The following is a 13,434-nucleotide window of genomic DNA, read 5'->3' on the forward strand; positions in this document are numbered from 1 at the left end:
TATCATTCTCTGTAGCTTCTTATAATACTGTGTAGTTTTTATGACTTTCCTGTTTTTGTTGTCGGTAGTTTATTCTACTTTTTGGTAATTCTCTGTACTTTTCTTCGATTCCTTGGAGTTTTTTTTGGTAGTTTTCTGTAGTTTGCTCCAGCATGCTCCTCCATCCTTCTACATATTGAGAGACAGTCTGAAAGTCGTCACTCATTACAGTCCCGTGTGTTGAAGCAGGGAGATGTTTCCTGCAGGACTGAATGTACGAAACACCTACTATTTTGTTTGTTTTTTAACCCTTTGTTTCTGCTGTGGTTTCAGACGAAGGCGCTGATGGACCGCCTGCAGAAGACGGTGTCTTCAGAGGGGAGATTCAAGAACCTCAGAGAGACGTTAAAAAAGTGAGTCCAGCTGCAGAGACGTGATGAATACGTGAGGACGTGACTTCCTGAAGCGTCTGACGGCGACTGTGTGTGTGTGTGTGTGTGTCTGCAGCTGTAACCCTCCGTGTGTTCCCTACCTGGGCATGTACCTCACTGACCTGGCCTTCATCGAGGAGGGAACCCCAAACTTCACCGAGGAGGGGCTGGTCAACTTCTCCAAGATGAGGATGGTGAGAGAGAGAAGCAGTCACACACTTATTATTATTACTTTATCTACTTTTACTATTTTCTTCTTGAATTAGTCGAACTGAATTCATCTTCTGCTGTCTGGAAGTTTTTAAAACGTGCTTGGGATTAATGATCAGGCTGAGAAATAATGACTGTTTTTGACATTAGTGGTGATCATAGATATATTTCGTCTTGTGTCTTTCTTTTCCCAGATTTCTCACATCATCCGGGAGATTCGTCAGTTTCAGCAGGCGCCGTACAGAATAGAACACCAGCCAAAGGTCGGTAATATATGAAAAAAGAAACAAACAAGTAAACTTATAGGAAAAATGAGTGTCATCAAAAACTGGGATGTTATTAGTTTCTCCAAAAAGCTTTTTCCTGTGCAGTAATCAAAATCCTAATTTTTGATAGACATCCAAGTCATGTGACGAAAGAAAAAATAAGATAAGAGGAAACGCACTTTTTAAATCTTCTAAATTTAAATAGAATATGGACACTAATGTGAATTTACTTTTTTCTGATTTAAAAGCCGACTGAAAGTTTCCTGACGTCGCGGTAACGGGCTCTCAGAGTGTGTCGTGTGTCGTCGTCCCTCCAGGTGACTCAGTTCCTGCTGGATAAATCCCTGGTGATGGATGAAGACACGCTCTACGAGCTCTCTCTGAAGATCGAGCCCCGGGTTCCCCCCGGCTGAGGACCGGCTCCGGGTCGTCCAGGTCGTCCTCGTCCTCATAAACTCAGGGGAAACTGTGCCTTGCTGAATGAACATCTGAAGAGCTTTTGTAAACGGTCCCGCCTCGCCCAGCAGTGATGTCTGTTCAGACGCTGGCCACCTGAAAGTAACCGGCTGCGGCCGTCTGCCGCTCTGTAAATACTGGAAACAGTCTGCCTCCTGGGTGTCGCGCTCCCACACCCTCAGTCTGATCGTCTGTCTCATCAGTCAGGCGGATTCTGACCCGCTGACCTCCGCTCAGCCCGTTTACTGCCGTCAGGATTCAGACGTTTGAAGAAGGAGCAGTTGAGGCAGTTCAGGGCTGAAACCCGGTTTGCACTGACAGAATGTGCTGGTAGCTCCAGCTTTAAAGGTGCAGGATTTTAAACAAACAGCTTTTGTCCACTAGGTGGCAGCAGGAAGTCGCTGCTCCTCAAAGATCAAGAAGTAAGAGCCTCAAATTTTCCATTCTGAATGGATTCTTTCAGCAGATTCTTCTGCATCTTCCTGATCGTAACAACTCCTGGGCCTTCTGGGTAAACTCTGGATCAGGACGCGGCAGAGGAAACTGTGACTGAACGTCAAGTTTAGAAGCAGCCAAACAGATTCTGTTCTTGATGAGAAGCATCTGAAAATACGAAAGGGAAGCAGAAAACTGTGATTTTGGCTCATGATCACAAGCCTGAGATGTAGGGCTGCACAATTAGTCGTAAAAAAAAAAACGCGATCTCGATTCATACATCGATGCGATCTCATTTCTCAATGGTGACGATTTTTACGTCACGCCGACTAATGCGCAACGCGCACCCAGGCGGACATGTGAAGCATGGACGGGCCGTTGGATGAAAACTCAGTTTGTTTTCCGTTTGTCGAGTTTGTATATGTTCTTTTAATTAAAAAAAAAAACTCAGAACACTTACTACATTACCCACAATGCCTTGGGTGCATCTCAGTATGACGGTGACTGAGTGCAATAAATATTTAAATTTGAAAAAAAAGAAAAAATCGTGAGAGAATCGTGGTCGCAATCCTAAGCAAAAAAAATTGTGATTTTAATTTTTTCCGGAATCGTGCAGCCCTACGAGATGCAGAAACCAGCGGCCAAAATGAGTTTTAGTGGAGCTGCTTCTCCTCCACTTCCAGAGATTGAGCTACTTTTTAATATTTTCCCATTAGAGATCGATCAACAGCAGCCAGTTTCAACAAAGTCCAGCTTCTGTCCCTCAGTGTTCTGGGTAACGTCTCCAGGATTGAGGTTTCAGCCACTTTTAATTCCTCGTTTTGCAGCGCCCTCGTGTGGAGAAAGTAGGAAAAGATAAGGGAATAAAAATCCTCGGGAAATATGAGTGATTCATCTCAGAAAATCAGGCAGAGTGAAGAGTCGACTACGGTGGTTCTTCTCCAGATCAGCTGATTGTCAATCCAGACAGGGGTCACACGGTGACCCCGGGGTCAGCAGGGTCCAGGATGAGCTTTTCCAAAACATCGGGGGTTCAGTCGAGACGTTTGGTGCCGACGGACTCGTCTGTTCCTCCGCGGTGCTCCAAGGAATCGTCCTCTGGAAGTTTCTGGTAGTTTACTCAAACTTAAGGCGTTTCCTGACAATCAGATCAGATTTTCAGTTTTTTTTAATACTCATCATGTTGTACATAAGTTGTTGTTTGTTTGTTTTTTTAAAGAGAATTGGCTTCAAAAGGGTTCAGTTACATTTTCTTTTGTGAATCTTCATGATTATTAGTTCCTGTTCATGTTTGAATCCCACTGACTGTGATAGCACTGTTTCTGAAGAATGTCAATAGACTCCAGTTGTTTCTAGCATGAATTAGCCTGATTGTATCCGCTCACCTTCAGCTCCATTCGTAGTGACTTAATGAAGCTTTTTTTTAATAGTGTAGTTTATCTGCCTTCGGGAATCTTTTAAAAGCTTTTCTGCTCTGATGTTCACAGTCCTCTGCTTTCTTACACTCACCTCAACTGATTGTTTTTTTCCATTTCTCTGTGATGATGTACAGATATTTACACTCCAGGCTGGAAAATAAAAATGCAAAAAACGGCATAAATAGTCGTGATGATAAATCTGTACGAATGGGAGTGAAACGTGCACATCTTTTGTTTTTCCAGATATTAAAAGAACTTGCTGAACATACGGTTAAAAAAATAGTTTGTTCTTTATGGAAATACGCAACATACAAATATCTTTAAGAAAAAAATCATGCTAAATTTAGGAAGAACTGAAATTCTCAATGAAATTCTCAGGAAAGGTTCACTGTGATGGGATGTTTAGTCAAAAAAGGTGTTTTTTTTTTACCGGTTCAATTGCAAAAAAAAAAAAAACTAAAATTTAGAAACATGCAGCAAAAACTGAGGAAAGGAAAGATGGACTTGCAAAATGAACAATAATTCACAAAAATGAAATAGAAATAGAAGTAAATGGGAAAAGCAAAATAAAAAAATGGATGTCTTAAAATTACAAAAACGTATCTGATTTTTTTTTTTAAATAAAACACTGTAAATGACAGAAATAAGCAATTGGAGAAAATAAAAACTACTTCTTAAAGCGACACTAAGGAACTTTTCAACCTTAATAAAACATTTTAATATCTTTTGTGATGATACATCGACTTACAACTAGTTGAATGACCCTCTGTCACGGCTTGAGGACGTCAGTATTTCTTTCACTTGGACTAAGCAGCTGTGAGGAGGGTGGTAGGAACCCTGCACACTAAAAAACTCCACATGTGAGGACTGCTTTACGGCAAGCGACTCTAAGGAACTTTCAGTTTTCGCTTTAAGCGACACTAAGGAACTTTCAGTTTTCGTTGATTTTGGCGGCGCCAGTGGACCAAAGCGGTAGTGTTTTGCCTGAATGAATACTACAGTTCCCATGAGGCCTAGCGCGTGGCGTCGTAAAATGCTGCTCCCGGTGGCGTGCTGTCGGACTGAACTCGCCTTCATTTGTTTCCAGTGGCTGTGTGAAGGATGGAGAACGACGAGGTAATGAGTCTAATGGTGGCTAAACAATGTCATATCATGATGTGACGCATGCCGTAAAGCAGTCTGCACATGTGGAGTTTTTTAGTGTGCAGGGTTCCTACCACCCTCCTCACAGCTGCTTAGTCCAAGTGAAAGCAATACTGACGCCCTCAGGCCGTGACAGAGGGTCATTCATCTAGTTGTAAGTCGATGTATCATCACAAAAGATATTAAAATGTTTTAAGGTTGAGAAGTTACTTAGTGTCGCTTTAAAAACCAAAACTGCCAAAAACAGAAATATAATCTAATCTAATCTCTCAAGTAAATCAACAGTATAGTCAATATTTTACATTGATTCAGATTTAATGAAGGCAGAATCTGACTCTGTTCAAACTTCTGGATTATTTGAACTTTTCCAATCTGAATCTTTATGTGACGTTTCGATGGGCAGAAAAGTCCAATTTTAGTTTGTCCTTTGTGTCTGTGTCTGTGTGTGTGTGTTTGTGTGTGCGTGTGTGTGTCCTGGGAGTTGGATCGAATTAAAATATCAAGGTCAAACCGGACCCTGATACCGGACCCTCGGCGGTCATGGTCACTGGCTCCGCGCCTCCATTGGCTCGAACCGGTGCGTCTGCGATGCGACGATTGGTCCGAGGGTTTTTTAATCCCCCATGAGGAGGAGGAGCCCCCCCACAGAGGGGACTGAAAAGCTCTTTACGCCGAGACCTTCAGAGAAGCGACAGCGGCTCTTCAGGTAACGTACCTTTTACCTTCCTTTATCCGACACTCGCGTCACTGGAAGTCCTGAGCAGCTTCAGGGAGACAAACGATCCGCTGTAACAGTTTTCTGCTCATTTCTGTCGTTCAGCGCTGATCTGAAGGGTTTTATCTGAGCGTGAGCTTGAAAAGTGTGTAAAGCTGAACCTGGGGAGTCGGAGGGGAGCTGGACAGGACTGCAGGAACTTCTTAATTTAGCTGCGTTTAGCTGGAGACACTCCGGCGTCCTCTCCAGAGGACGAAGCTGCTCTTCATCCCGAGGAGTTAAAAGGTCACAAAGGTCAGGCTGGAGTGGGAAGGTGGGGAGGTTTTGATGTAATCCTCCCCTCCAGCACCGACTGTAAGACCACAGGATCCACAGGTTCTGTGAGGAGAGCGCCCTGAATCCCTGGATTATTTTGCCCTTTACCTGTCTTTGCCCCCCAGTCTGTGGCGCTCTGGGGGGGCGGGGAGTCTTGTGACCACTTCACTATGTGGCTCTGAATCCGAGCCAGATCACAGTCGGGTCCTGGCGCCTGATCTTTGGCACCGCGGCCGGCCTCCTCCCTCTCATCTATAAATAAGTCCCCCACTGACCCAAACTGTGACCAGCACCATGTGGTCCCGGGAGTCCAGCTCTCCCCGCCAGCCTGGATCAGGAAGACCGGCTCACTTTAGTGAAGACCGCCTTCGGCGACACTCTGAGGTCTGGTCAAACGCTGGCCGCGGGGGTATTAGTGGTCGTCTGCGGGGGGGAACTGTGATAATGCTAAGAGGCTAAGAGCATCTGCTAAGACCCCCTCCTGCCTTAAGCTCGTTACTGTCGGGTTCAAACAGCCTGACCCTCCAGCAGGTCGCTCTGCCGTCACACTCATGCTGCTGCTTTAATATGAGTCAACTCAGGCAAAAAAAGGAGAAAAGATATGTTTTTTTACAGTTTGCTTTGTGTTCACGCTGATATTGAACATGAGAGATGTAGATGTACGCAGATGATACTGGACTGTTCACGGCTCTGAATTAGGTACAAGAGCTCAACAAAGTACAAAAACGGTTAATAACGTCAGTTTATCAATCTGCTGATGCAAAGAGAGACAAAGAAATTACACGTGAGGGTAAATCAAACAAAGGCACTGAAAAAAAGCAAATATCCACAACTCTGAGTTACATTTCAGCAAAGGAAAAGCGGGTCAAAACCATGAAAATCACCAGAAAAGTCACAAAAAACCTCTTATTATGTTTCATTCAATCCAACAAAAGACATTTTATTGTAGAGTTTACAAAGTTCTGTTGAGAAGTAATCCATAAAAGTGTCCTATATTGTTTCTGTTCACATTTTGAGGTGTAAAGTAAAAAGTAATCATTGTGAAGATGTTGATCGATCAGACTCTGACGTCTCTGCTGAACCGTTTCCTCCCAGCTGAGTATTTCTGGACTGACTTTCTGGAGGAGTTGAACCGGCGAGCGGAGCGATGGCAGGCTCTTTCACACGTCTGATCTCAGGCCGGAACACGGCCGTGCTGCTGGCCAGCCTGGGCGCCGGAACCCTCACCACCGGCTTCCTGCTGAGCGACGGCGGCTCGCTGGCCGCCGAGGCCAAGAAGAAGCTGTACCCTCCCAGGTAACCAGACGGGGAGGGGGGCACCCGGTATACTCATTTTACACAAAATTTTTTTTATACTGTAGCTCTATGTTTGTAATAAATAGTAAGAATAGCTGACTGCCCCCAGTGGCGGAGTGTGGTATTACCTCCGGGTTGGCATTCGGGCTCAGATCCTCTGAAGTTTTCCACCCTGGAATAATTTTCTGGAGCGTCGCAGCAGACGTGTTTGAGGGGGAGAAACACGTGGTGCCGGTGATCAGCGTGACCGTCGGTGAGTGTGTGAGAGGACGTCTGAGGTCAGCCAGGATCCACCGGATCAGCCACGTTCTCCGGTTTCATCTGCGCGACCTTTGACTCACTCTCTGCTTCACAGCTTCCTCTGACTTTGAGGAGTTTTTGTTTTCTTCCAGATGATTCAATGCAGATCGATCTGGTTTTCTGGGTTGTTGTTTTTTTTTTTTTTTTTTTTTGTGTGATTAGAAAGACTGATTGAGTGGCACAAAATTAGCATTTTCAGAAAAAAAAACTGAGATTGACTGAGTTAGAAAACATTTTATAAGGACAAAGTAATCATTTTCAGTTTTAAATAACTGTTTTTCAGACTAGTAAACTGTTAATATTCATAAATATTTTAGCTTTCTTCTTCATGTTTCCACTTTATTTGTGCTGTCTGAAATTAATTTTCAACATTCTGATGACATTCTCCAACACTAGAGGACTTTCATACGGAGGATTTTTCTTCCAAAAATTAAGATTTTATTTTCCACATTCTTTATTTTAATTGATTCTTCCCAATTTGACTTTATTTTCACTTTCTACTCACCTTCTCAGCTTATTTTAGTTTCTTTTGGTTTGTTTCTGTTTAACAAACCAAACTTTTACATTTGTAATATTCATTGTAAACTTTTTTGGCTTAAAGTCCCTTTTTTTGTTTTTGTTTTCTACTGCTCCGTTTTAGAACTTCCCATTAATCACATCTATTACAATTATGTTCAAGTTAATTTCAATAGTTTAATTAGTTTAATAGTTTCAGTCTTTGACTTTTTGCTTTATATTATACTTTTTAAAAACTTTTTCCAGTTTTTCAGTCTCATTCTTGTCAATATTTCAAAACATGACGGATCTGAGTACAACTTATGTTGGTTAAATGACAAAATTCAGTTGATGTTTTTACAAATGATCTTTTTCTTAATAATTGAATTTTGCTTTCATTATTTTTAACATTTAGATCTTATTTTCATGCTCATATTTTTAAAACTAATGATACATTATCTTTTTGTTAAGTTTCATACAATATGTAATAAGTTACATCAATGGGAACTTTTAAGGAAGTAAGAACACAGAGGAGCAGAAGTCCAGTGAGTCAGAAGACATCCAGTGAAAACCTGCCTGTCATGTGGGAAATGTTCTGCAGCCTCCAGATCTTTCAATTCTCTGCTTCACAGCTCAGACTTCCCCGACCTGAGGAAACACAACAACTGCATGGCCTCGGCTCTGACTCCGGCCATTTACGCCAAACTGAGGGACCGGGTGACCCCCAACAACTGGACCCTGGACCAGTGCATCCAGACCGGCGTGGACAACCCGGGACACCCGTTCATCAAGACGGTGGGCTGCGTGGCCGGAGACGAGGAGAGCTACGAGGTGAACGCGCCTAACACAGCACAGCTGGTTCCACCCCAGGACCAAGACTATCTGCTCATGTGACCTCTGTTGAGTCAACTTATACAGGACATCCTGTCTGTGACCACTAGACGTCTCCGTATGACAACAGAAAGCAGTATGTTCATTTTCATTGATTTCTTCAGCAACACCTCATTGCTCCAGCTTTGCTGTCCAATCAAGTCAAGCTGAACCGTCGATTTTAACGGATGTGTTCCACAGGGATCATTATTGGGAGCAGTTTAATTCATCATATTCATCCTGGCACTCTTGGGAATATTTTCCCTTGTGGTGATACAAGCGTTTTGATCTCTTTCAACTGGACATAATTTGGACCAAGTTATCCAAGGAGTTCTTCAGGGATCAATGTCAGGAAGACTTAATTGACCTTTCTCAAACCCCGCCCCCAAACAGGCATTATCCAATCACACATCCTAGCACCCTATGTAAATGAGGTCCGACAAGCAAACTGGTGAAGCGATGTGCCTTTTGTGTTTGTAAATGAGACAGTAGTCGTGTTCTTTCCCTTCCCAAAGCCAAAGACAAAACAGGAGCGATGCTACAGTGGATCAAGCGGTGCTGAAGACTCCACTCCCAGCTAAATGTCACCAAAATAAACAGGCATAGATACGCCTGCTCCAACGTAAGGCTAACGCCATAGCGATAGCTAACATAAGAGAACTTACCCAGCAGTGCAGGAACATGGCTGCACCACAACGCTGTGCTCGTTGCATTTGAGGCAAACGTCGTGGAGTTTCTTTGAGTTTCTCATTGACTGGTATGCTTTAGTAGGCTCTCGCCTCGATAGTCATAGTGTTCCTATCATTCTTTATCCCCTTTTGCCTCGATCTGGGGGATACTGTGCTGGTATCGTTCCAAAAAGACTCACTGACACACACCAGTATACTTCTCCCTGCTGTCGGCTTCAACAGAAACTGCGGGGGAGGGGCTTTTTAAAAAGTTAATTGATCTGAGAGGATATTTAAACACTAAATGACAAGTTTTCCAATACTTCCCAAAGGTTTGAATGCTTGAATAATGACAATAAATCTCCTCTTCAATAGAAATATTGTCTATCAATTACAGGACATTCAAATACGCTGATGACACCCAGTTTTACCTTCTTACCACCAATAAAACCCATTATGCTCCGTTTCACCATCACCATGTCTTCACTGTCTCACCCGCAGGTGTTTGCTGACCTTTTTGACCCCGTCATCAAGGACCGACACAACGGTTACAACCCCAAAACCATGAAACACCCCACTGACCTGGATGCCTCCAAGGTAGCAACACATCTGTGACCTTCTGTCGATCTCTGAGCAAAATTTCAACGATGCGATAATAACCGACGCCTTCGCCTCCAGGTGACCAACGGGATGTTCGACGAGAACTACGTCCTGTCCTCGCGCGTCCGTACCGGCCGCAGCATCCGAGGGCTGAGTCTGCCGCCGGCCTGCTCCCGGGCGGAGCGCCGGGAGGTGGAGCGCGTGGCGGTGACGGCCCTGGCCGGCCTGAAGGGCGACCTGGCCGGGCGCTACTACAGCCTGGGGGACATGACGGAGAAGGAGCAGCAGCAGCTCATCGACGTGAGTCACCGACGACCAGAGAACACCACAAAACTTCCACTTTCATCATCTTTAAAAGTTTGAGTCTGCTTTTTATCTGTGACCCTGTTGAAGCTAAAATCCAACGTAAAAGAACACACTATCCCTGTTTGGTTCTATTTATGCTCTCATGAATTATTCATGAACAAGCCAGATTTATTACTACTTTTACTTTCTGCTACTTCAACGGTTTAAAAAAAAGAAAGTCACACTACTGTGAGTTTGATATTTACATAATTACACCATGTATTTTTACCACAAACATGACATTTTGGAGTTGACACTGAAAAAAACTACACTGGACAGACCGTACTGATTTGAAGCTTTCAAATCGTCCGCAGTAACTTCCATTCACTGACGTTTCTGCTCTCACGTTTCACGCCGCGCCGCATTAAGGATCACTTTCTCTTTGACAAGCCCGTGTCTCCGTTACTCACCTCGGCCTTCATGGCCCGAGACTGGCCCGATGCCAGGGGCATCTGGTAAGGACTGCGCCGTCCAGTGGCTGGAAGTGTTATCTAGTGTCCCTCCCATTCAGGCTGTCTGTTCTCCCACAGAAAAAGGTTTTCAAGGTCATCAAGAATCAGTTCATTTATTCATGGTTCCATTAACTTCGTAGCTCAGTGTGTAATGGTCCAAGCATGGATCTGTTATTATTTCTTAAGATGTGGAGATTTTATGAGTAGCTTGCAGCTCAAAAATATCCAAATTCAATAATTTTTTAACTGTTCAGACAAGAGACTTTAATATTTCAGGGTTTCAGCCAAACCATTTGATATGTTCAACTTTTAAAAGTCAGCTGGATATTTGACTGTAGAGTAGAGTATCATCTGCATTTTGACGAGTACAATCAAGTTCAAATCTGGACCACTCAGTACTGAGTATGAAGTGAGCTCCGAGCAGGATAAAAGGGATTATTAAATTGGCCTCAAATATTTTAACTGAAACTGTTTAAAAACCAGTTTAAAAGCAGTCGACTGTTTAGACAAAACTAACCTTCTGAAACTCGAGTAAAACTAGAATGAAGTAAACACAAAATGTTCAAAATTCACCTAACTTAACGTTTACAATGAAACCTGAAATTTGAAAATGTCGAGGCCCTTCCTCCTGTTTAGCCTTTCTAGGAACCCTCTGTGTTGATGGCAGTTTGATGTGCCCCCCCTCCCCTTAGGACCACTTCCTGTTTGACAAGCCCGTCTCTCCCCTGTTGACCTGTGCCTTCATGGCCAGAGACTGGCCGGACGCCAGAGGGATCTGGTACGCTGTGCATGTGGCTGCTGTGTGTTTTCCTCGTGCACGATGTGCGCTGAGCCTTGATTTGGTTTTACAGTCGATGTGCTCATGAGCAGTAGTAACGTCAGCAGAACTGAGGAAGACACATCAAGTCCTGCTTTCCAACTAACTTGGAAAGCAGGTGTGTTTTGAGAATTTAGTTTTTTTCATTCATTTTTTAAATTTGAAACTTAAATGTGTTTTTGCTGTTTGGAGCCTCATTGATGTTTTTTTTTTTTTTGTCTTCTTGTTATCTTGACTTTCTTTGGGGTTGTTTTGAGTCTTTGTTGTTATTATAAGTTTTTTTTTCCGACTGTTTGTGGGTAACTCGGCTTCGTTCCAGTTCAATTAATAATCCCTCCATGTGTTTCCACTTCCACCTGATTACTCATTTTGTCTTTGGAGCTCTTTATTCAGTGTCTTCAGCTGTTCCTCTGCAGGCACAACAACGAGAAGACCTTCCTGATCTGGATCAATGAGGAGGACCACACCAGGGTCATCTCCATGGAGAAGGGCGGCAACATGAAGAGGGTGTTCGAGAGGTTCTGCAGAGGACTGCAGCAGGTAACACACACACAAAACACTTCCACTATCCTTTTAAAAAATCGTTACTTCAGTATTTATATGATTTGACTTTGGTTGTGTTTCAGGTGGAGCAGCTGATCCAGGAGCGAGGATGGGAGTTCATGTGGAATGAACATCTGGGATACGTCCTCACCTGTCCGTCCAACCTGGGCACCGGCCTGCGGGCAGGTGTGCACGTCCGCCTGCCAAAGCTCAGCAAGGTAACACACACACACACACACACACACACACACACACACACACAGGTAGTTTTCTTTTTTTTAACGGATGTTAAAGCGTGTCAGAAACAAGCGACTTGTCTCTGCAGGACCCACGTTTCTCCAAAATCCTGGACAACCTGCGGCTGCAGAAGAGAGGAACCGGCGGCGTGGACACGGCCGCCACCGGAGACACCTTCGACATCTCCAACCTCGACCGTCTGGGCAAATCTGAGGTGACGCATTCTGACAGTCTGTTGTTTTAAATTCTCATGTTTTAAATACTAAAAACTACTTAAAAACTCCTAAAACTGTTTAACCAGAAATTTTTAAAAGATTGTGTGATACACATTTTGTGGCTGTTTTTCATATGTGTGTGTGTGTGTGTGTGTGTGTGTGTGTGTGTGTGTGTGTCCACCAGGTGGAGCTGGTGCAGCTGGTGGTGGACGGGGTGAACTACCTGGTGGAGTGTGAGAAGAGGCTGGAGCGAGGTCAGGATATCAAAATCCCCGCTCCCCTCGCTCAGTTCAGGAAGTGAAAGCAGGACGGTCGGACGGCGGCGCCGCTTTCCTCCCACGCCGAGCCGCCTCAGACCCAAAGACTCAGACACCCGTAGACTGAGAGACTCTCAATCCCGCACTCGAGTCTCAGATGCTCTAACCCTCCAAGCCTCGGGAACTCTGTAACTTTGGAGCCTCGGACCTCAGAATCCTGGTCTTTGGATCTCTGAGGCTCGGACCCTGAAACCCTGCGAGTCTCAGAGCTTCAGAGCTGCTCTGAGTCCTTGAAGCTCAAACGTTCAGGTACTCGTTGCCTTGGAGCCACAGACACTTAGACCCTCTGAGACTTGGATCTACTGTTGTTGGTCTCGTTGAACCTTTGACCCTTGAGGACTCCAGGACCCTTGCAGACCCAGAGAGATCTGTCCATCACAAACTCAGACCCAGACTCTGAACCGTCAGACACTTTACGACTCAGAGCCTGTCCAGACCCGAAGCTCCAGACTCCATGACCCTCAGAGACTCAAAGCCTCTGACCTCCCGACTTGTCCAAAGACTTGAAGACTGGGAGCTTTAAAGACCCTCTGACATGAAGATCCTCAGAGGGTCTGAGAGTCTGACTCTCTGACACTTGACTGTCGACTCTCGACTGTGAATGTTTGAACCCTCTTATTAACCCCCCCAGGCAGACGCAGCGCCTCAGACTCTTAGATCTAAAGCTTCTGAAGGTTTGATCCTCCAAGACTTAAAGACCAGGAGCTTTAGAAACTCAAACTTTTAGATGTTGAGACAAAAAGCCTCTGACCTGTAGACCCTCTTGAGTCCCCCTTGTTCTACCCAAAAACCTTGAAGTAAGATGATTGTAGACTTGATCTGCAGTTCAGGGGAAACTTCTACCTCAGGTTACCTGTAACCCTGAAGTCAATAAAACCACCTACATGAAACCTTGGTCCTCTGACTGGTCT

The 13,434-nt window shown here is 44.4% G+C and overlaps 2 protein-coding genes across 6 annotated transcripts in view; both read left to right on the forward strand.

Annotated features, from left to right (window-relative positions):
• Window positions 1-3,366, forward strand: part of rasgrf2a (Ras protein-specific guanine nucleotide-releasing factor 2a) — a 32,233-nt gene extending 28,867 nt beyond the window's left edge. For all 5 annotated transcript variants that reach the window (XM_030085352.1, XM_030085353.1, XM_030085354.1 and 2 more), the window contains 4 exons: window positions 313-392; window positions 487-604; window positions 815-883; window positions 1,204-3,366. In XM_030085352.1, the coding sequence (XP_029941212.1) occupies window positions 313-392; window positions 487-604; window positions 815-883; window positions 1,204-1,299 (363 nt within the window). In that variant the 3' untranslated portion in view covers window positions 1,300-3,366. The remainder of the gene's footprint in view (window positions 1-312; window positions 393-486; window positions 605-814; window positions 884-1,203) is intronic.
• A 1,626-nt stretch (window positions 3,367-4,992) lies between these two features.
• ckmt2a (creatine kinase, mitochondrial 2a (sarcomeric)) lies at window positions 4,993-13,416 on the forward strand. Its single transcript, XM_030084621.1, has 10 exons — window positions 4,993-5,044; window positions 6,464-6,664; window positions 8,092-8,290; window positions 9,499-9,594; window positions 9,676-9,897; window positions 11,087-11,172; window positions 11,628-11,751; window positions 11,838-11,972; window positions 12,080-12,205; window positions 12,391-13,416. Exons 2-10 carry the CDS (start codon window positions 6,516-6,518, stop codon window positions 12,505-12,507), a joined length of 1,254 nt encoding a protein of 417 aa, XP_029940481.1. The 5' UTR covers window positions 4,993-5,044; window positions 6,464-6,515; the 3' UTR covers window positions 12,508-13,416.
• The last annotated feature ends 18 nt before the right edge of the window (window positions 13,417-13,434 follow it).

This window comes from Salarias fasciatus, assembly GCF_902148845.1.
Source record: "Salarias fasciatus chromosome 7 unlocalized genomic scaffold, fSalaFa1.1 super_scaffold_4, whole genome shotgun sequence".
Classification (NCBI taxonomy): Eukaryota; Metazoa; Chordata; class Actinopteri; order Blenniiformes; family Blenniidae; genus Salarias; species Salarias fasciatus.

Bases quoted from the DNA above. Each gene is read 5' to 3' on its own strand.
- ckmt2a (XM_030084621.1), top strand. From the start codon at position 6,516: ATGGCAGGCTCTTTCACACGTCTGATCTCAGGCCGGAACACGGCCGTG. The intron at 6,665-8,091 runs GTAACCAGACGG...TCTGCTTCACAG, and splicing joins AAGAAGCTGTACCCTCCCAG to CTCAGACTTCCCCGACCTGA. The intron at 8,291-9,498 runs GTGAACGCGCCT...TCTCACCCGCAG, and splicing joins GAGACGAGGAGAGCTACGAG to GTGTTTGCTGACCTTTTTGA.